The sequence below is a fragment of the Hippocampus zosterae genome, chromosome 1 (assembly GCF_025434085.1).
Source record: "Hippocampus zosterae strain Florida chromosome 1, ASM2543408v3, whole genome shotgun sequence".
NCBI classification, from domain to species: Eukaryota; Metazoa; Chordata; class Actinopteri; order Syngnathiformes; family Syngnathidae; genus Hippocampus; species Hippocampus zosterae.
In genome coordinates, this window is record NC_067451.1 from 18,187,670 (window position 1) to 18,211,129 (window position 23,460).

General features: G+C 43.2%; 3 protein-coding genes across 3 annotated transcripts; 1 reads left to right on the forward strand and 2 right to left on the reverse strand.

Moving 5' to 3' along the window:
• Positions 1-72: 72 nt before the first annotated feature.
• Positions 73-3,014, reverse strand: zdhhc24 (zinc finger DHHC-type containing 24). The gene is made up of 4 exons (XM_052066678.1): positions 2,984-3,014; positions 2,470-2,798; positions 1,980-2,257; positions 73-1,070 (listed from the first exon to the last, which is right to left on the reverse strand). Exons 2-4 carry the CDS (start codon positions 2,772-2,774, stop codon positions 778-780), a joined length of 876 nt encoding a protein of 291 aa, XP_051922638.1. The 5' UTR covers positions 2,775-2,798; positions 2,984-3,014; the 3' UTR covers positions 73-777.
• Positions 3,015-3,947: 933 nt separating this feature from the next.
• LOC127601359 (glutamic acid-rich protein) lies at positions 3,948-11,354 on the forward strand. The gene is made up of 10 exons (XM_052066546.1): positions 3,948-4,064; positions 4,335-4,488; positions 4,573-4,656; positions 8,538-8,613; positions 8,695-9,045; positions 9,144-9,276; positions 9,894-10,514; positions 10,599-10,751; positions 10,831-10,871; positions 10,949-11,354. The coding sequence occupies exons 1-10, from the start codon at positions 3,958-3,960 to the stop codon at positions 11,005-11,007; spliced, it is 1,779 nt and encodes a 592-aa protein (XP_051922506.1). The 5' UTR covers positions 3,948-3,957; the 3' UTR covers positions 11,008-11,354.
• pola2 (polymerase (DNA directed), alpha 2) lies at positions 10,792-23,317 on the reverse strand. The gene is made up of 18 exons (XM_052066537.1): positions 22,967-23,317; positions 22,701-22,825; positions 22,506-22,591; positions 22,351-22,408; positions 22,137-22,246; positions 20,712-20,911; positions 20,056-20,144; positions 18,557-18,709; positions 14,351-14,413; positions 14,186-14,237; positions 13,926-14,044; positions 13,789-13,827; positions 13,550-13,623; positions 13,108-13,210; positions 12,932-13,038; positions 12,194-12,250; positions 11,986-12,112; positions 10,792-11,912 (listed from the first exon to the last, which is right to left on the reverse strand). The coding sequence occupies exons 1-18, from the start codon at positions 23,049-23,051 to the stop codon at positions 11,757-11,759; spliced, it is 1,803 nt and encodes a 600-aa protein (XP_051922497.1). The 5' UTR covers positions 23,052-23,317; the 3' UTR covers positions 10,792-11,756.
• Positions 23,318-23,460: the final 143 nt, after the last annotated feature.

A 23,460-nucleotide genomic window follows, 5' to 3' on the forward strand; every position in this document is an offset into this window, starting at 1 on the left:
ACGGACCTTGGAAACAATTCGATGATGGCCAAATTATATTTACCAAAAAAAACCCCACTATTGCCAAAGACATTAAATTGAAATGATTTAGACAGTTTATTTAATCAAGGCCAAATACACACGTAAATTTAAAATGTTTTAACACGTTGTAGTGAATACTTGTACAATATTGAGAACATATTTTGGGCTGTAAAAAAAAGTTATTTTCTGACGTCATAATAAGTGCTTTACTACAGGCAGGGGAAAAACTGAAAAGTGCGATCAAAAGGGGATTTAATATGGTAGTGCAGTAGGAGGTGATGGATTGCTAATTCGTCAGTGGTGTGGTGCCAAAGGCATGTACTCATCATTCTCTGGCAAACAATGTGAAGTAATGCAATAATTGGTATGAGGTGGTTCGCAAGTGACACCCTTGGGCTGATTTCCCCCCACTCTGTTCTCTTGATGATTTTCTACAAAAACAGTGACTGTCTAAGGGTCGTGGTGTTTCATGATGTGTGCTAACTGCATACTCGGGATTTATTTTTGGCAGGTTAGCAGCCATCACCATTACTGAAAAATGATGACAAAGAGTGCTTGAGGGCAGTGGCAATAGTCATAAAACCATAACATGGAGTCATCATTATAAACACAAACAGTGCATTCAGTCAACCAATTCAGTGCCAAGTATTCCGGTTTGGAAAACAATGTTTTTCTGAGGGAATATTCAAAGAGTCAAGTGTTTCAAAAAAATAGTTCAGTAAAGTCTTTGCTGAGTAGAGCCAACCTCCGGAGTTATTACCGGGTAGGTTCGAGTGATCCCGTCACCTGGAAGTGTATCCCATCCCCAGGTAGAGGTGACGGGATAAGTGGGCAGAGCCAGCAAAGGTACCAGAAACTGCCAAAGGTGTGACGCAAGTTCTCCAGAAGTCCAAGGTTATAGGGGCGGCGAGATGAGTACCACTCCCTTGTGGTTTGTCCCCGGAAAAGCAGGAAGAGATGGAAGAAGAAGAATGCAGAGACCAATAGGAAGCCCACAACACATGTGTCGGCAATGAAGGCAAAGGTGAAGGCACGTGCCGAGACCTGACCTGGTAGAAGAGAGGGACATTGACCTTACCAGGACTAAGAGCATGACTCAGTCCATTTGGCACAACAAAACTTCAGAGAAAACAGAAGAGCATCAAACAACTGCAGGTCATTCAGAACGCTGCAGCTCCAGTTCTGACAAGAACAAAATGATCAGAAAATATTGCTTGAGTCTGAAAGTCTTGACACTGGCTACCAGTCAGATGTAAAATAGATTTTTAAATTATGTGGCTGGTCTATAAATCACTGAAGGGCTTAGCTCCAAAATTAATGAGTATTTGCTAAAAACAATAATGTTGATCATTGAACATTAAATATCTTGTCTTTGTAGCATAATCAATTAAATATAGGTTTAACATGATTGACAAATCATTGTGTTGTTCTTTGTGTTTATCACAATATCCCAACTTCATTGGAATTAGGTTTGTTAAAACCTTTCACGTTGTGCACAAAATGTTTGTAGAAAATATAGCTCCAGTTACGTACATGTTTCGTGATGCAAACCGTCTCAGCACAGATGAGCAGATGGATCCGTGCTGTGCGCCTCACTCGATTAAACCATCACTGGTTCCGTGCGTAACGCATTTAAAGGTTGCTGTTGTATCATGTGGGCAGTCAGAACCTCCGCTTATATGCACAAACATGCTACTTTCAATCACAATTCTCACAACGGCCACGTACTTTTCTAATTAATGCAAAATTTGAGGTCTGCTTACGATCGCCCATTTTTACAAGCACAAACGTACAATAAATTCACCCAATTACAGATGGGCGCATCAGCCACGTTGTTATGAATGAATGCAGAAGCAGGTCCCATATTGTGGCAAGTTTTGCCAATAAAACAAAATAAAACATTAACGTTTCAGGTGACAAACAGCCAAGTGCGTTCGTAACGATGGGTTCCACTGTACCTGAAATCAGCATTACCCAGGGTATCAGCAGCAGCAGGACACTGTGCAAAGTCACGCCTTCTTTCAGTATGACGATGAAGACCTCAGCGTTCATCAGCGTGGCGTACAGGAGGCCCGACCACATGAACAGCAAGCAGGTCAGGAAGTACCGATAGTTGCGGAACCCCACGCATTGCCCAAAGAACACGCAGTGGTGGTCCCGCCGCAGCACGCACACTTTGCAATCGTAGCAGTGGGAACAGCGTGGAGGAGTGTGTGTCTCACACGCGTAACAGTACCTGTAGGATATTTTTAAAAACATACAGTCCTCCTCTTAGATGGCAATTCTTAGATTCACACATATATCCCACAATGTTCAAACAGATAGCATAAAATCAGCAAAAGAACCTTTGTTTTTTTGGTAATGATGACAACAACAACAACGTCAGAACTCTGAGGCCCATGAAACTGACCTCAGATGAATAGGTGTACGAACACAAAACCGCCTCACCTCCATCCCTGACCCACACCATCCCCTCCCAGGAACACGCCCTTGATGCTGGGGCTAGTTCGGACAAATAGCACGGCGTTCCAGCAAATGTTGCAAAGCATAAAGTATTGGGCCAGCAGGTGCATGGATTTCCATCGAGAGGACCACTCCGTCTTCTTCTGGTCCGCCTGTAGCGGAGCCTCGACCAGCACCAGGTAGCTCACCTCCCCAGTAATGGAGAAAACCAGGAAGGTGTTGAAGATCACAGGGAGGTGGTAGCACGTACTCTCAACCTTGCGAAACACGGTGGCTGCATAGCTCGTCATGCCTCCTGGCGATGCGATGCTCGCCTGTCTCGGGACAACAACAAACCGGAAGAACTGATTTGACACACGCACCGCGAAGGGCTAGCGAGCTCCAATAGCCAACGAGCTAGTCGGTTAGCTTTCGTAAACCGGATGTATGTTGGCTCAGATTTATGATAAAAGCGTGCATGGGGTATCACAAATCATAAATAATAGCCATTCGTGCGCACCTCTCTTGGTAAGGCGTTGGTTGTAGACGACGTCACATCCGGGATCGTGGTGGGTAAATTTAAAATTTATTTATAATCTCTTATCTGCACAACAGCAATAAAAGAAAATCACATCATTTCCAGAAGATATTTCTTTCACTTTTGGTGCACTTTATGGTGACGGTTGGGATTGCATAGAATGCCATTTAAATGTGTTTGTCGTGGGTAAAATCTGCGTTAAAACGAATAAACAAATTCAAACGTCTCCTGCACATTCTACACATCTAACTAACGAAATAAAACAAGAAAGTCACATCAAGATTGGATTTGGTTTGACATTGCTTGTCTCATCGCCGCACACTGCAGTACTGTACATATATTTCTATAACAAGTTCTGGTGTTATGTAAAAATACATCCCAAGTGAAACAGTTACATTCACAACGTTCCAGGCTATTGAGAGTGGAGAAATTTGAATGTCAGCAAAAAAGAATACATAATAAATAGCCATACATTTTCTGAAACCCATTTTCTTACTATAAATAAGTCAATAAAATGGAAAAACGATCATCTAGAACACAAACAAGAAATCAACAAATAACAGTAAAGCTAATCTTTAAAATGTTAAACACCCATTTAGTACTTAAATGCATTGGTATTCTGCTGCTGACAAGATTTTTTTGAAGTAGTTTGTTCATATATATGTATACGTATTGTTCTGTGTTTTTTGTTATTGTAATTTGTCCTTCGGTGTCTTGAAAGGCGCTTATAAATAAAATGTGTAGTTATTATTATTATATATATACATATGTGTGTGTGTGTGTTCATATACACACCCACATATATGTATATATATGTATGTAGTCCTGCAGATATATTACATTGGCCATATGCCTGTACAGTATATGCAAATGTTCTGAACACAAAGCGGATTTCCTGCCTATACTCCCTCCCCCGATGTGACCTTAATCTCAGCAGTCTTTACAAATCTGCTGTCATGGCTGCATCTGAGGAGAATTTACTGTCACTTGGTCATCTGAATGGCCGGAATGTAAACACTTTCAGCATTTATAGAAATATGACAGGAAATATTCACAAAACAAGGTAAGATCCATGATTGCTCCCAGGAGTAACAGCTGTTGGCTCTGGATTTATTTATTTTTAACAGTATTACTTCCACAATGATCTTTCATCATGTTGCACACTGCTTCCACTGTCCAGTGCCCAAAAGCCAATTGTTTTAGAATATGAATTTTCATCTCAGAGGCACCAAATGCCACGAGTAGCTTAACTTTATCTTGTGTATTGTTACACACTTGTGGGGAAGTTAGTTATATTCTTGTTCCCTTAACTGTCTGTTCATGTTCTCTTCAGTCAGATGATACATCTGCGTCAACGTTGGCAGGAACTGAAGGATAGAGAGCATGCTGCCCAACATCAGAACCAGGAGCTGCTGAAGCAGTTTGACAGGGCTCAAGACACACTGAGAGAGATGATGGCAGCCACTGCTGCCATGAAGACGATTCGGGTAGAGAGGCTGTGAAAACATCAAAGAGGCCTTTAAAAAAATAATTAAAAAATTCCATCCTGATCAATGGTTTGACCACTCTAGATGGAGTATGAACCATTTCTGGTTGAGAGCTCTCCCAACAGGCACAAACAACTGAGAGATAAAACACCATATCCCAAAAGTCAGGTAAAAACTGTACCATGCACTGCAAACGCTAAAAAAATAAGTCCTTGAGGATTAATATCTACCAAATGAATCATTGTAACAGGTTGGTTCTAAGTGTTAAGAACGACAATCAACATTTAACATATAATTGACCATTTTTGACGGCTTATCTAGTCACATCTTCGTTATGAAAAGCATAATCCGTGTCACTCACCACTTCATCTCTACTGTATCCTCCCTGGCTGATGCCAAGTGTTACCGGCAAGACCAACTGGCTTTTGGTCCTGCCGGTTATGTACGTTTGTATTTTATATATATCCATCCATCCATCATCTACCGCTTATCCGGGGCCGGGTCGCGGGGGCAACAGCTTTAGCAGGGAAGCCCAGACTTCCCTCTCCCTAGCTACTTCTTCCAGCTCTCCCCGGGGGATCCCGAGTCGTTCCCAGGCAACCTGGGAACGACTAGTCTCTCCAGCGTGTCCTGGGTCTTCCTCGGGGTCTCCACCCGGTGGGACATGACCGGAACACCTCACCGGGGAGGCGCTCAGGGGGCATCCGAAACAGATGCCCAAGCCACCTCATCTGGCTCCTCTCGATGTGGAGGAGAAGCGGCTCGACTCTGAGCCCCTCCCGGATGACTGAGCTTCTCACCTTATCTCTAAGGGAGAGCCCGGACACCCTCCGGAGAAAACTCATTTCGGCCGCTTGTATCCGGGATCTCGTTCTTTCGGTCACGACCCATAGCTCGTGACCATAGGTTAGGGTTGGGCTCCTCCTGGAGGTGGGGCTCGTTGGCAGGCGCCTGGTGGCCGGGCCTACACCCATGGGGCCCGGCCGGGCACAGCCCGAAGAGGCAACGTGGGTCCCCCTTCCCATGGGCTCACCACCCATGAGAGGGGCCAAAGGGGTCGGGTGCAATGTGAGCTGGGCGGCAGCCAAAGGCGGGGACCCTGGCGGTCCGATCCTCGGCTGCAGAAGCTAGCTCTTGGGACATGGAATGTCACCTCTCTGGCAGGGAAGGAGCCCGAGCTGGTGTGTGAGGCAGAGAATTTCCGACTGGATATAGTTGGACTTGCCTCTACACACAGCCTGGGTTCTGGTACCAGTTCTCTCGAGAGGGGTTGGACTCTCTTCCACTCTGGAGTTGCTCACGGTGAGAGGCGCAGAGCAGGTGTGGGCATATTCATTGCCCCCCGGCTCAGTGCCTGTACATTGGGGTTCACACCGGTAGACGAGAGGGTTGCATCCCTCCGCCTTCGGGTGGGTGGACGGGTCCTGACTGTTGTTTGTGCATATGCAGCAAACAGCAGCTCAGCATACCCACCCTTTTTGGAGTCCTTGGAGGGTGTGCTGGAGAGTACTCCTGCTGGGGACTCCCTTGTTCTGCTGGGGGACGTCAATGCTCACGTGGGCAATGACAGTGAGACCTGGAGGGGCGTGATTGGGAGGAACGGCCCCCCCGATCAGAACCCGAGTGGTGTTTTGTTATTGGACTTCTGTGCTCGTCACGGATTGTCCATAACGAACACCTTGTTCAAGCATAAGGGTGTCCATATGTGCACTTGGCACCAGGACACCCTAGGCCGCAATTCGATGATCGACTTTGTAGTTGTATCATCGGATTTGCGGCCGCATGTTCTGGACACTCGGGTGAAGAGAGGGGCGGAGCTTTCAAGTGATCACCACCTGGTGGTGAGTAGGCTCCGATGGTGGGGGAAGATGCCGGTCCGTCCTGGCAGACCCAAACGTATAGTGAGGGTTTGTTGGGAGCGTCTGGCGGAATCCCCTGTCAGAAGGAGTTTCAACTCCCACCTCCGACAGAGCTTTTCCCATGTTCCGGGGGAGGCGGGGGACATTGAGCCCGAGTGGACCATGTTCCGTGCCTCTATTGTTGAGGCGGCCAATCTGAGTTGTGGCCGTAAGGTGGTTGGTGCCTGTCGTGGCGGCAACCCCCGGACTCGCTGGTGGACACCAGGAGTAAGGGATGCCATCAAGCTGAAGGAGTCCTATCGAGCCTTTATGGCCTGTGAGACCCCAGAGGCACCTGACGGGTATCGACTGGCCAAGCAGATCGCGGCTTCGGTGGTCGCCGAGGCAAAAACCCGAGCGTGGGAAGAGTTCGGTGAGGCCGTGGAAGCCGACTTCCGGACGGCTTCGAGGAAATTCTGGTCCACCATCCGACTTCTCAGGAGGGAGAAACGGTGCACCACTAACACTGTGTACAGCGGGGATGGGGCGCTGCTGACTTCGACTCGGGACGTTATGAACCGTTCGGCAGAGTACTTCGAAGACCTCCTCAACTCCACCAACACGCCTTCCTTGGAGGAAGCAGAGCCCGGGGACTCTGAGGTGGGCTCTCCTATCTCTGTGGCTGAAGTCACCGATGTGGTTAAAAAGCTCCTCGGTGGCAAGGCCCCAGGGGTGGATGAGATCCGCCCGGAGTTCCTCAAGGCTCTGGATGTTGTGGGGCTGTCCTGGTTGACACGCCTCTGCAACATCGCGTGGTCAACAGGGAGAGTGCCTCTGGATTGGCAGACCGGGGTGGTAGTCCCTCTTTTTAAAAAGGGGGACCGGAGGGTGTGTTCCAACTACAGAGGGATCACACTCCTCAGCCTCCCTGGTAAGGTCTATTCAGGAGTGCTGGAGAGGAGGGTCCGTCAGGAAGTCGAGCCTCAGATTGAGGAGGAGCAGTGTGGTTTTCGTCCCGGTCGTGGAACAGTGGACCAGCTCTACACCCGTAGCAGGGTGGTTGAGGGTATGTGGGAATTCGCCCAACCAGTCTCTACATGTGTTTTGTGGACTTGGAGAAGGCGTTTGACCGTGTCCCTCGGGGAGTTCTGTGGAGGGTGCTCCGTGAGTATGGGGTACCGAACCCCCTGATACGGGCTGTTCGGTCACTATACCACCGATGTCAGAGTTTGGTTCGCATTGCCGGCAGTAAGTCGGAATCGTTTCCAGTGGGCGTAGGACTCCGCCAAGGCTGCCCTTTGTCGCCGATTCTGTTCATAACCTTTATGGACAGAATTTCTAGGCGCAGCCGAAGCGTTGAGGGGGTCCGTTTTGGGGGCCTCAGTATTGCATCCCTGCTTTTTGCAGATGATGTGGTGCTGTTGGCTCCTTCAAACGGGGCTCTCCAACTCTCACTGGAGCGTTTCGCAGCCGAGTGTGAAGCGGTTGGGATGAGAATCAGCACCTCCAAATCTGAAACCATGGTCCTCAGTCGGAAAACGGTGGAGTGCCCCCTCCGGGTCGGGGAGGAGATCTTACCCCAAGTGGAGGAGTTCAAGTATCTTGGGGTCTTGTTCACGAGTGAGGGTAGGAGGGAGCGGGAGATCGACAGGCGGATCGGTGCAGCGTCTGCTGTGATTTTATATATATATATATATATATTAAAAAATAATCTATTGGTAGTTTTGATAAAAACAGCTTTTACATTTTTCTCTCCTCCTCTTCACTGATATACTGCCACTTTGTGGCAAGGTTGTTTTCCGAAAACAAGTCTGCACATCTGCAATAAGAAGATGCAATAGTCCATTGCATGAGAAGGGTGGGGGCAGTCGAAACAATCCTGGTTCTAAAAATGATTGCTTTAAATTCAACAACTCTTGAGTGTTTTGTCAGTAGATCTCGGGGGCTCAAGGCAATCGCTAATGCTAAATACCCCCTCCCACCGAACTGAACATGAAAAATCTTTCCAACTTTTGAAAGCTATTAGTTTAATTGAAATAGAAAATTATCACCATATTAAAACATAACTGCCCTCTCCCATTTGCCAGTAGTTGAATCACTTGCTCACAGGGTGTCGTATTGCCTTCCACATTGTATTAGTTGTTGCTGTTTATTATAGTGAATGTGTGTAGTGTGATATGAGTGCACAGGTACTGTATGTCTCTCCAACAGAGGATGGAAGAGTGCATAAATAGAGAGGAAGAATTTGTGTCCGCATCTTCTGTTGGTAAATCTGTATTTTCACAGGGTAAGTATAGAAAATAGGTAGGTACATCATTATTTGTTACTGTAGTATGTCATTTGCAGCATGTGTGGTATCTGTGCATAGGTCATGGCAGAAAGCCACAGATAGATGCTGCTACCCAAGCATACAATGGCCAACGGAGGCCTTTTCCTCTCTACATGGACTCACTTTCCTCTCAGTCCCATTCAGACCAGACCATCACCGCTTCCATATTGCCTCCGACTTTACTTCCATGTCCTCAGAGCTTCCCGCTCCATCACCTCATTGCCACTACATCACATCAATGCATGGCTCGGCAAAATCTACCAGGATGGGCTACCAATAAGGCTGATGGTCACCACTCCCCTGTGGTGTCTTATCCAGAGGGCGCAGTGACAAGCGGCAGTTCAAGGAGGAAGAATGTTCATCTATCCCAGGAGTTGGATTTTAAACCGGGTGTGATTAATAAACTTACAAGGCTTTGCTTTTTGTGTGTCACACATTTATATACGTATCTTTGTGTCCTTATGTGTTTGTCATTCTCTGTTAAATAGTCCGTCTGTCCAGTGAGTGTGGTGAAAACAGAGACAGCAGCAGCAGCAGCACAGGGAGTAGACAGGTTAAGAGTGAGAAGAAGAGGAGGAAAACAAACACCTCCTTGGAGAGAGGCAGAAGCAATTCGTTGGAGTAAGACTATTTTTTTTTATTTTTTGCACACTGAACAATCCTATTGTCATCATATGATTACTAACGTTTCCTTTCACTGAAGGCCCTGGTTGTGTATTCTAATCAAACTTGAGTTAAAAAAAGACAATCACAAAGACAATCAGGCAATCACGTAGTCTAGTACGAGAGCTGCATCAAAAAGTATCAGCTCACTTCTCAGTCACACCATTGTAGAGGTATTACTTTTGTTTATTATTGTGGTTTTACATTAGTGGAGAACCACAAGACATCATCATACTGTTGAAATAGTTTGGCCCTCTCGTCACTGTTAACCAAAGCACAAACCATTGCGATGCTAGACAGGAAGAGGTTCCTTTGTTAACAGTTTATGCTGTGAATTGTAAACGCATTAAGCCTTAATGAATAACTGAGTCCAAAAGAAGCGAGTGACCCTTTTCTTGCCAAATCGTGAGCGCTTGCCACTTCTCCCTTTTTTGCTTGTTTACATCATAGAAACTCAGTGTTATTCTATTGTAATGGTGTTCATTGTGGTGGCATTTAGATGTTTGAGAATCACTGCCCCAAATAAACGGACTGCACTTGAATCAAATGGCATATTCGACTCTTTACGTTTCCAGATCGAAGACTTCCTCACCTGTACTGGCGCAGATATCGGAGAGTGAAGCATCGTCACACAAAGGCAGCAGCAAGATGAGGAGAAACATCACTGGACTCGCTGGATTACAAAGGAAGACCAGGAACGAGACACAAGAATGTGAAAGCCCAAAAAGCTGTTCTATCAGTGAAGTGCAAAGTGAACGTGAAGTGAGTCAGAGTCCTTTGCACCAATCAGAGAGCAGCAGCAGGTGCAATTCATCATCCCGGTCTGAGGAGTCGAGCGGTGAAAGTGACAAGGCTGTTGAAGGAGTAAACAATAAAGGACTGGAAGATGAAAAGGCAGACTGTAAAATTGATAGGAAAGAAGAGAGTGACATGGAGGAGGATAGTGAGGATGAAGAGACATCACCAGAAGATAAGTGGGAGAGTAAGTCTGACGAAGATCAAGGTTGCGACATTTCAGACGAGCTGAACAAGAACAGTAAAGAAGAGGATTCAGCTCAGGATGAGGAAGCTGATGGTGATGGGAGTGAGGACAATATAGAAGAGGACAGGTCAGATGAAGAGGAGCAAATAAGTGAGGAGAGAGCGGAAGAGAACGATTCTGACGACATCATCATCATCTCACCTCAACAGAACAAGTTGAATTTGAATCTTTGAAGTTGGCTGAATTAAATTGCTTTTTCCATACTTTATAGAAGTGAACAAAATAGGTGTGCTTTCAGGCCCAGGGTGCACTTTATCCTGCAAGAGTGTTCTGAAGATGACAACAGCAAGGAGGGATACAGAACAGGAACATCTGATGAGGACTCAAGTAAGTCGGGTGATGATGACATTGAGAATCTCCTTGCACCTCAACCTCAGACAAAGATAAGAGAGTAAGTCAACTTGAACAGATTGAGCACAGTAAAAAGCATGCATTGTTCAATGAATCTACCTCCATATTTTATTTTACAGAGAAAAAGCAGTCGAAGAACCGAAAAGTACAACCAGCAAAGGTATCATCACAAAAATTAAGCCAAAATGCAAACTTAATAGTTTGCGGAGGTTCATTCAGGCTTTGTTTACTTTCCAGTAACCTGCAACATGGACATTTTCCGAGGAGAAACACACAGATCGGCAAAGCGACTCTGATGAGTTTGACCATTTTTATGACTGATTGCTATTATTTATATTTTCCCAACGCTCTTATCCTATAAGGAGCCCACCTACCTAAAAAGTATGTGTGATCTCATGTTGTTGTACTGTAGCTATGCAAACAAAGTGGTATCATCCATTTTTTGTAAAAGGGTTGAAATTCTATAATTGATCAAAAGGATAGTGGTAGTAGTCAGTTCTAAAGAGATATTGAAATATGTTGAGTGTGTAGTTGAAACTCCTGGACGAGCTTGTCAATATGACAACACAAATTTACCAGTAGCTACTTTGCCTGGATGTAAGGGGAGGCTATTCATTTACTTGCCCCATTTGAAACATTTCAGGCTCTAATGAGATCAAAAACACAACTGGTTAAAAAAATTACATTACAAAAATAATTGTTTTGTTTTGATTGTAGTATCCACTGCTGAACAACTTGACCCCCCCTCCTCCCTCCCCCAGACTAAAAAAGCAAATATAAATCGGTGGCATTTAGACAGAATTCTCACACATGTTGTACGTATAACCTAATGTTGCAGTCATAGAGTATAAACTTTATACACAAAAACTCTCATACAGGTAACTTTTTTGATTCATTGCTGCTGGATGGTCAGAACAGCACAGTGTCAAAAGATGATCAGACTACCCCAGTACTTTATGGAAAAAACATCTGTTGAATGGTTTTCAGAAGGCCAGGTGGTTGGTTTGAAAGAGGCTTACATTTGTATTATTAGTCCTTATTTCAGTTAAATCTTCACAACCTGAGCCGCCAAACAGCGGCTGACTCGTCTCTTGTCGTCATCTGATGAGGCGGCGCATTGAATAAGCAGCCTTCCATAGGTTCCACCCACATGGCCTTTGGTCAGGCGTCCGGGATTGACACATACACAGCCAATGACATCCTGCAGAGTTTCGATGGGTACATTAATAGAGAAGAAAAAAGGAAGGACACTCTATGATGCGGTTGTTCTGTACCTTAACAAAGTAGCGTAGCTGAGATGGAATGAGGAGAACGTCTGGTGTGAGTGGCATCTGACCGAAACTCTGGAATTTCTCATAGTCCATGTTCACATCCTCAACAGGTGGGTACAGCGGGTAGTAACTGACAGGAAAACACAAAAACTGATTTATAAAACACCAAGGATGATTGATAGGTTGACCACCCCCCTCCCCCCAATCCAACCTTCTCTGCGTCAGTATGTGCTTCAGAATTCGAGAAAATCTGTCCGGTCCAGTGCCACTGCAAAATGAAACACAAGCATTTATGGAGAGCAAAAGACTGCATAGGACATTATTCGGACATAATAGGTAAGGTCCAATACATTTAACCCTATAATGCCATTCGTATCATATTTTATACATGCAGTTTCATTATGTAACTCATTATTTACAGTACATTAAATCATCTATCAAATGTCATACTGCAGGTTTAAAATACGATTTTCCCCAAATTTTCAGTTTTTGATGTAATCTACATAATGCTTATAAATGTGATACAACAAATATCTAAAACAAAATAATATGGCAAAAATATTATTGTGGATGTTGTTATAAGGGTTAATGAACATCTTAGTTCCCAAAAATCAGATATTTATGGCTATTCCTTGATGGGTCAGGCATTAAAGGGTTAATATCATTCTATCCTCAGCTGTGAAGGCAGCATGCACAAGTGTGTAAAGCGGTGATTTTTAACATCTTCATTTTTTTAATATCAGAGGTCGCATACATAATGAAGGGGGGGAAAAAAATCAATTGTGCTTATTGCTCTCCAAGTGTATGTGTGCACTGTCCTCGAGATGATCAATATGCCATGCTTTTAAAAGAGGTGATTAAAGTATATAGTCTCTCAGAAGAGGTCATGTGCCCCCCCCAAAGAAATACATGCTATTTTTACAAACGCGACAATATGCTGCCTGCTCACAAGCTGATCTCCTCCGCACCCAAGTGGAACAGAATGTCAGTGGAGGTCAAGCCAAAGGTCACACCCTCAATCAGCAAGGTGCAAGGATCAGGAACGAGGGTCACCCGCTGCAGGGATTAAAATGATTTTAGGTTTGTCTATATTTGAATAAAATTAGACAAAGGTGCGTATCTCACTGGGTTCTTGCTGAGGTTGGGCATGGTGAAGGGTGGCTGTGGGTAGATGTAATGATGGTGGACGTCTCTCCGGGAGGGAACAAACACCAGGCGACAGCCGACACTGCAACAAGAAAACAAGCATCGAGAAGCTGTGCTTGAAAACTGAATGCTAATTCAGACAGACTATTTTCAATTATTTTGATATATTGTGAAACATCTAGTTTATACTGGGTACTTTGTTGCTGTGATGTGTTTACTTCTTCAACATGGGACTAATAAAGGATAGTGTGAGGGCTCTTATTTTACGAGAGCTAGAACTCCGTTTGTAAAAAAAAAAATAAGGATGTCCAGCTTCATTTTATTGGGATTAATCAATTTACATTAAGGACTTTCCAAGACTCATTTGAGGCATTCTTTAAAAGGCTTATGATGTTGAGTGTGGACAGATAATGAAACATACGATTTTGTGCCTTCCACGATGCTTTCGATGCATCTTGAGAAAATGGCCTCAAAAGGCTCAGTCACCTGGGATTTCTGTTTGAGGAAATTGAGAACTCAACTGTATTTACAGAGCACTTTAAAACAACCACTGCTGTATACAAAGTGCTGTACATGGAGCAAATAACATTATATGACCAATGTAAGTGGCCATGTTTTTTTTCTTTGACCATGCAAAATGACATCTAGTGGTGAGCGTACCTCAATTTGTTCGTGTTTAGAGTCAACAAAAGGGCCCAGCTGCAGAAAAGAATACAGGTTCAACAGTTATTCATTCATGTGAAAAATAGATTTTTGAAGATGTGCAAGCGCTGTAACCCAGATGAAAGAGGATTTACAAGTATGCAGATGTCAGGGCGATCCCTTCCAATAACATGGATCAGGTCCAGGAGAGGTTCAAAGTTCAGGCTGTCAGAAGGTGTGTAAGGGCCACAAGCTACAAGCACACTGACAGGCTCTGCAATTGCATGGGATCACAACAGAGAATGAAAATAATATTTTAATTTAGATTCCCGATGAAGGTGAAACTAGGTGTGGCCGAGCTGCACTTTGTCAACAACCAAAAAAGCAACCGATAACCTCCTGCATCCTTCCTTACCTTCAGCCGGCTCGGTTTTCCCTGCTGATGAGTAGAAGGGAAGTGGGACTCCCTGGAAAAGAGAAAAACATCACCATGATCCACACATTGATGGAGATGAGATGAGATGATGGTTTCAAAACGATGAAGTTGAAGATGTCATGTCGGGTATTTGCTCGAGCTGACCTCATAGAGTTTAGAAACCACCAGTTTACGTCCCGTTGTGTTCATTCCTTCCATTGCCACCACCTGGAGAACGGCAAATGTTTAGAAAGCTCAGGAGTGTTTTTCAAAACATTTTTCCACCAAGCAGTCCAGTCCAGCTTGCCATGTTACAATTTTGGAACGGTAAACACTGATGTGGTTGTTTTGTCCAAAAGAGGTTGTGTTGGCATGATGGTGGTAAATAGTGTCACTTTAAGTATGTGTTGAACCCAACAATGAATTCAACAAAGAGAACCATTTAGTACAGTGCTACATAACTGTATCCATAAATAGTGAACCAATTTTTTGTTCACTCTGTTTATTCGCTATATCAAGTCAAGTATCAAGTACAACTTTGTCAAATGTCTTATATGTGTAACATACAGCACAAATGAAATTTCCTCTCTCTTAAACAGACAACAAGCTTTGTTTTTGTTTTTAATACAGTACTATGTTTTATATTCATTTCTTCCCGATTCCATTCTTGCTGTCACACCAAAGAGCAGATTCACTCTGTCTCAACCAATCATCACATTGCATTGTGTACACCTTCATCCTTTAGTACAGGGGTGGGCAATTATTTTCCCGGGGGTGCCAAATGAGAAGCAGAAAATATTGTGGAGAGCCGGGCCAAAAGTTAGAAATCTACTCCTGATTTCGATTTTATTTCTACGTTGAAATAAGTTAATGCCATTGTTTACAGAAGCTGATAAGAGTATGTATTACTTCTAGATAATGAAAGTGCAGTTATTTTACAGAAAAATGATTTCTTCAGTGAAATTATGCAAAACAATTCTAATTGTAACTAACTTGTAACTCTTTTTCAGTAAGATGAACACTACAATGCTTTCTGATTTTAAATTTCCCATGAAGATAGCACAATGTCTTTGTATGCCAGTAATAATGTAACAGAACTCACATTTTTTTTGTCCCAACTGCCAAACAATGTAGAAAAAATACAAGCTGGCATGTTTCAGTGTTATGATTTTTTTTCTTTTTTCTTGTTCAGGAGAGATCAATCTAGCCCAGGGGTGGGCAAACCTTTTGGCTCGGGTGCCACATTGTCTTCTAAATTTGACAGGTGGACTGGGTCAGCACAAGATACGGTACATATAAAAAAAAATGTATATGTTGACAGTCCATACCAAACATCAACAGAACAAAAGTATTAAAGTATTACCATACTTTTTTTAACTGTGATGAACGTCCAAGTATGTTAACAACATACTGTACATGTGTGACAACACAAGCAACAAAGTGCAACAATATATTGCCCATAAACTGCAGCATACAGTACAGGTATATGACAAAATATAACAAAATTAGGACTATTTTCTCCCAAATGAGACACATAAAAGACCTGGTGGCTTTCTTTCCACTCACTGTCTCGAACTTGACCTCCCCTCGATCACCACACAAGACAGCGTCGCTCAGCTGATGTCGTGCATCGAACTTTTGAAGCCAGCCACGGGACGCTTCGAAGTCTTCGATGCCCATACCGCTACAGAAATCGATTGCTCTCTTATTAGCGGTCCAGTTTGCGGAAAGTTTTTAGCACAATAACAGTCAAACCATTTCAGGAAACGTTTATTTACTCGACTGTCCGTCGAGCCGCATACAATTCACCCTGAGCATGGAAACACCCAGAATCAGACTGAGCAAGAATCGCTTCCTTGTTTTTCAAAGTCTCGTAGATTTGAGTTTTTCAGACTCTAAGCATCTCTTGAATGTTTCGTACTTTGTAACCCGCTTCGTTTAATCAGATGCACTTCACTTACTGTTCCCCTTCGTTTGGATGCAATGATCTACAGGACGTAAAAATGTTTGCAATTCCAGTAAAACTCACTGCAATAAAGAGTCACTTGCATGTCGTCGTTTTGGAATCAATGATTGAAAATAGCGGCGTGGACACACTTATTCCATCGTATCGAGTGGCCTTTTTCCCAGGTTTGCTTTAGTATGATGGTTGAGACCAGACGTGGGTGGAATAGCCAAAATGTGTACTCAATGTGGAGCATTTTTACTTTATAATATGACTTAAGTCAGGGGTTGGCAACCCAAAATGTTGAAAGAGCCATATTGGACCAAAATAAACAAAAAACATGTCTGGAGCCGCAAAAAAAAAAAAAGCGTTATAATGTATGTACAGTATCTATATGAGCTATATTAGCCTGCTATCAACATGACTAAGTTGGCTACAAATACACAACGAGCATTCATGATTAAAAGTTTTTTCCCCCCTGCAGTTCAATCCATAGAGGAGGTGTGCCCAAACTTTTTGGATGGAAGATCTACTTTTCGATGAACCAACCTCCCGCGATCGCCCCGTTACCGCACACACTCACACACTGATGCACGCTGTAAAGAGCAACAGCCAGAACGGCCGCTAAGATGAACGAGGCACGGGACAAACGTTCGCAGCGTGCTAACTATCGTAGCTCACGTGTACCGTTTAAAAATGCTTCTCTTGGCCGCCCAGATTCCCATTCTTAGCAAGTACCCTCGGTGAATTGGACATGAGAGGCAGCTGTTTTTTTTTTTTAACAACATCCCCCTGACTGAAATCACGCCCTGCTAATAGAAACGTGTGTCGCAGGCTACGACGCAAATATTCGTTGACGAAATGTTGACATTTAATATTTATTCAACACATTTTTACCGCATCGGAAAAAGTTAATGTTTGTCCTCCAACAGACATATTAAAATTAAAAAATGTATTTCCCTTCCATCTTTCTCCATTTTTGAAAAAGCTCTAAGGAGCCACGGGGGCGCTAAAGAGCCGCATTCGGCTCAAGAGCCGCGTGTTGCCGACCCCCGACTTAAGTAAAAGTCAAAAGTAGTCCATTTAATTACTGGAACTCTTAACTTAAAGAGAGTTTCCTGTCAAAGAAAGTGAGTCCGTAGAAGTTATAAAATACATGCACGTCATGGCGCATGGTGAGGATGGTAACACCTCAGCCCCAATTTGAGCAAGAAAAACAATGATTTGTTTGTTTTACCTGTTACTAGACATTGGCACTGAGAAATTAACAAAACATGTTTATTTGGAAAACATACTTTTTTTTGTCAAGATAATCATTCATCTTCCGAGCCGCTTGATCCTCACTAGGGTTGCGGGGGGTGCTGGAGCCTATCCCAGCCGTCTTCGGGCAGTAGGCGGGGGACACCCTGAATTGGTTGCCAGCCAATCGCAGGGCACACAGAGACGAACAACCATTCACGCTCACACTCACACCTAGGGACAATTCAGAGTGTTCAATCAGCCTGCTATGCATGTTTTTGGAATGTGGGAGGAAACCGGAGCACCCGGAGAAAACCCACGCAGACCCGGGGAGAACATGCAAACTCCACACAGGGAGGCCGGAGCTGGAATCGAACCCGGTACCTCTGCACTGTTAAGCCGACGTGCTAACCACTGGACTACCGGGCCGCCCGTCAAGATAATCGAAGTTGGATAATTTCCCACGGCACACTGGTTGACAATCACTGAACTCGCTGAGGAGACGTTCTCTCTGGAGCAACTGGCTTTCGTTCTGTTGCCAGGCTAATGACAGAGGTTTGAAACACTGGGCAGATGGGCTTCATTTAAACTGTACTGCTCAACAGTTGAGTTAAAGCCCTTGAGCTGGCAAACTAACTATTCACACACACGTAACAAGTTATGTTCGAAGGAACCAAGTTCTGTGTTAATAGCCTGACAACCCACTTGCGACCACATAAAGCATGCACATTCCCCACATAGCTCTCTTAAAGAGACAGTGCACACAGCAGTATTACAAGATTTCGTTTCTGATCCCAGGGGAAATTTAGGATTCAACGCCCACTCGTAACTCCAGTGATTTGTACACAGCTCTAGTACTTAGAAACCATTCAGAGTGTATTTTTGACACGGAAAACAAAAAGCAGAACTGTCCTATAAGTTGGAAACACACCTTATGTGCACACTTTAGTCAGTTAAACAACAAACACATATGAGAATTATTGCTGTGTGAGCTCTCGGTCGGACACTGGCTAAGTCTCCAAACCAGCTCCTTGGCAAACTCGGTTACTTTCGGTGGCCCATTTAACCTGCTGCACACCGTCTTAGTGCAAAGGCAAAGGAGAAACCACCAAACAGTGTTTAGTCATCAATAATCGCAGTCACGAGGAGGGCAACGTGCTTCAACAAACCCCTGTGATTGAACTCACCTGGCCAGGAAACAGGGAATACTCCTGGAGCTCCGACAGGTCCACACGGACTTGCTGACCACCTTGCTCTTGTCCCGCTTCCAACAAAACGGACTGTGCGTTCAATTTGCCATTACTGTCACAGCACACCTGACCCAAAACTGAAATATGGTCCTACGAAAAGGACAAATACAGCATGAGGGAAGCAGCAATGATGTACTGAAACATTTACACCTGCATAATTTAATGATGCCAGATGATTAACAATGTCCTGGTTGAAAGATCATGCTTTATTTTGAAAACATCAAGATATTTTTTTGAATATTTCTTCATAGCTTTACACCATGGCAAACAACTATCTCCATTTTAAATTTTTAGATGTGATAATCCCACCGATCAACCAAATAAAATTGGATTTTGTATTAAAAGTAAATATCTCCCGAAAACTAATTTATGTGGCATACTTGGCACTGTTTAGTGATGAAAAACAACAACAATGAAGCAATATCACACAAGAGAGAATGATGACTTGCCAACAATATGAAATTGTTTCAGTGACTGGTTCGTTCATTGTTCTCCCAAAGTAAAAGCAGATGTTTGTAAGCGTCTTATTTTGATTAAACACAAAAGATAGTCTGCTTTCATGAAGGACTACAAAAAACAGAAATATTACCGCTGAAAGAGGACAATTTTAAGTAAAATAATGTTTTTAAGGATTACAATATTCATTCATTCATCTTCCTAACCGCTTGATCCTCACTAGGGTCGCGGGGGGTGCTGGAACCTATCCCAGCTGTCTCCGGGCATTAGGCGGGGGACACCCTGAATCGGTTTCCAGCCAATCGCAGGGCACACAGAGACGAACAACCATCCACGCTCACACTCACACCTAGGGACAATTTAGAGTGTTCAATCAGCCTGCCATGCATATTTTTGGAATGTGGGAGGAAACCGGAGCACCCGGAGAAAACCCACGCAGGCCCGGGGAGAACATGCAAACTCCACACAGGGAGGCCGGAGCTGGAATCGAACCCGGTACCTCTGCACTGTGAAGCCGATGTGCTAACCACTGGACTACCGGGCCGCCCCAGGATTACAATAGTTGTTGATTATTTTTGACAACTATACTGTGGTGTTGAACTGTGTAGCATCAATCGCAGCAGTAGCTTTTTACCCTCTAAAATATTGGCACCCCGGTAATTGACTTCTTTTTCTTTTTTTAATGCGAGTGAAGTTCAAAATCACTAAGCATTATCTTGAAGGAGGCTTTTTTTCCTTTTTACACAACTCAGGTTGGTGCACATTCCATTGGGTGGGTGTTCCAAATGAAGTGCCAAACGAGTGCATATTTAACACAAATGCAAAATTGTGTTAAATATGGGGGGAAAGAGACAGACATCCTTTGAGATTAAGCACAAGGCGCCTTGGGAAGACAATTTACAGCAAATATATAAATAATTAACAACATGCCATAACATTTTTTTAAAAATCCACAATGAGTGTTTCTTCCTATACTGTACCTGCGCTGGCAGTGAGACTGGAGAAAACTCTTCAATGTTGAAATGTGACCTGAGTGCTTCTCCCAGATCCTCAATCTTCTCAGTCAACACTTTCGAAAAAGGGGAACAAGAATTTGTTTATGTGAGTATTATGTTGGGGGGAAAAAAAATACGAGATGCACCAGTGTAAAAATTATGTACGGTGACTATGCATTATGATTCACTTCATTGAATGTTGTTCAGACTGTCAGCTGGTGACGGCAGTGCAGCATGAGACTGAAAAGTGAACTTTTTTGCCCATCAAATTAAACTCCACTTGAAATATTAATTACGTGCAGTTTGCAGCAGATAACAAATGACAAGAACCTGATAGTAGAACAATCCACACAATAAAATCTTATCTATCGTCTTCAAAATATATATTGTCATATTGACCAGCTGTTACTTACATCTAAAATGTCGATTAACCCAATAATAGGTAATTATGAACAAAGACCTTTTTACAGATGTGTCAAACGGCCTTAGTGTAACACCAACTATCGGCAAGGAAGACTTAATGGATACCTATAACGGTACTCGCTCATCCCTACAATTTACAATAGGTGTTAATGTGGTCAATGTGAGCGATATTGTATACAGTGTGATGTGAATGTTTCCTTTCGATTTTTTTCCCTCACCATTCCGAATATCACGCAGTCTCTGGAACATGTACTTGTAGCTGCAACGGAGAGAATTCTCCGGCCCTTCCAGCAGCTCCAGCTGCATCACTGCATCAGAAGCCCTCCTGCCAGCCCAACGTGTACCCTGCACAGCCCCAAACGAGACCACCACCTCTCCTTTCCCTCCACGTTGGCTGTACTTCTGTGAGGGAGTAGCACTGCAGTGACGAGGGCAATAAAAGTCAATTTCTATAGACGTCGATTTTGAGGTTGTAGGCTACTGAAATACTTGGGTTAAATTCAATGTGGAACAAATACAAAATGATGACTAGAATACACTGTAGATAACAGAAAAAAACTGCATTATATTAGAAACATTCAAAATTCTGATTAAAATCAACAGCGGAAAAACAAGCAAAAAAAACCCCCACTTTGCGGGCATGTGAACTATTCTGTAGGATATGTAGTGAAACAAAAACATATATGATCCCTGATTCTGGTATTTGATGCGGATTTCAAAGCTCTTCGCGAAGGTGAGGTGCAGAATATTTTATTTACATGTAGTTTTTATCTCGGCAGCTAAATGTCGTGGTCAAATAGGCTATGCTCACACTGCAGGGCATGATGTCAATTTAAGATTTTTTTTTTGTTAAATCCACTATTTGTGGATTTAACACTATTTCTGTTCTCATTCAAATGATAAAACATATGCATCATCTAATGTTACTTGAACCCGTCCGTGATGTAACACAAAGCATGACGTCAAGTGACACACGCAATTAGGTGTAGGGGCTCATTCTTTATCATCTGATATAGACAAGGGAGCGATGCGGGAGGCAGTGGAATTATTATGGGGAAATGAACCAACAGTTCCCCTTCTCTTCATTTCATGGAGACGTCCAGTAAAGATGATGTCACGTTATTGCCGCGCGTAATAAAAAAAAAACTGTCTGTGTGTTTTGAATTAGAGATATTAACATACTGTATGCAGAATATACACAATATCCAGATCAAGTGGCTGGTTGACACATAATTTTGTTCTTCCTTAAACTCAAAGTTTGGCAAAAAGCGTTTGCACTTTGTAAGCAATGAAAATAAGATAAATCATTATTATTATTACAGTACATCAATTTGCCCTAGAATGACAAGGAGAATAGTGAGGTATATTATTTTATAAGCACAATGTTCTACAGTGTTTTGGTTTTGCAGATAATTTTCTAAAATCCTCCTTCATTCATACACTAATTTGCTTTTTAACTGGTCATTTTAGGTTGTTTTTTAAATGCCCGCGAAATCAAGATTATTACTTGAGGAATAATGAATCACTAAGAAGAATTTCAAACACCCAGATGGAAATCTGCACATCACCTCTCCGTTGATATTGCTGCTGTTGTCACTGTTTAGCTTTTTGAATGTGGATGAAGACTGTTTATGGTAGAGTACCTGGGAGAAAAGGACAAAGGAGATAGCAGGACACCGGGACTGGCCAACAAGGCTGAGCTCCTCTTTGAATGGGGATTTTCTGGAGTGGTTAGCATTCGTTTCTGGGAGCCCTGCATGCAAGTACACAAACTCAGGGAGTGTATGACACAGACACCAAGTGGACTCATAAAGAAAACAATTTCAAGTAGACCTAAATATTAAAGTGACAAATAACCTTTGCAGGAGTAGAGTAGCAGTCCAGTAGATTATCCTCTTCTTCTTCAGCTTTTATACTTAAGGGAGAACAAGTTAAGGTCTGTGATGTGATAGCCTGACAAGTCAATCCAAAAAAATTGACGGGATCGGTTTCTTTAAAAAAAAAAAGGATACATATCCTGTATTGTCTTAATGTCTCTAGGTCTGTTTCGCTCTTCTCTCTTGAAGCTTTGTTTGGATTTAATCCTCTTGTTTAACACCTATACATATAATGAACAACGTTTCAAAACCAGCAACTTAATGACAACGTACTTTAAGACAAAAAAAAAGATCAGGTGCGTTATTTACGGAATTGTTTATTGTAATTACCTCGTGTTCAAATTGTTCCAGGGTGTCCACAGAAAGCAACAGTCCATTTTTAGTGGTGCTGTACGCAACCCACTCCAAAACCCACTCATCTGCTTGGATCCTGCTGCAAACGCATTGCTCTACCACTAAGGGACACAAGAGACAAACAACACAACACACTTGAAATGTTTTGTTCATGTGAAACTGCAAACAATAACTGAGCAGAAAACACATGGTCGCGACCCAGCGTGACGAACGACAAGAATTATCTTAAATTCACTGCTTACTTTTGTCCAAGGCGGAGTCATCGTTACAAGCTATGCAGAACATTTCGAGTTCTGATTTCAAGTCTTCTGATGTTACCTGTGACATTGTTGTACGTTCTTGAGTCGACGAGGAAAACAAGAGCGACAAGTAAGGGCACAATTCGAGGTAATGGTTAAGCGACTAGCAGTTGCGTCAATCGGAAGTCATAGCAGCAATCCAATCTTTGGAAATAGACACTTCGACATAACTACAAATTTTAATTTAACTATGAGAGCAAACGTCATTAGGATATTTGGTCAGAAGTGAAGGAAGCCCGTTTCATTTTACCGCGAAAATACGCCTATGCGCATGCGCTTCCTCCCTTTCCGCTAGTTTTCCTTTTTGTGTTGGCGGGTGAACGGCAGAAATTGGACGCATTACCGCCATCTACTGTTTCGGAGTGCATATCACGCATTTCATTTCAAACCACCCATTTTATATACGTACTGTATACTGTATATAAAATTTAAAAAAT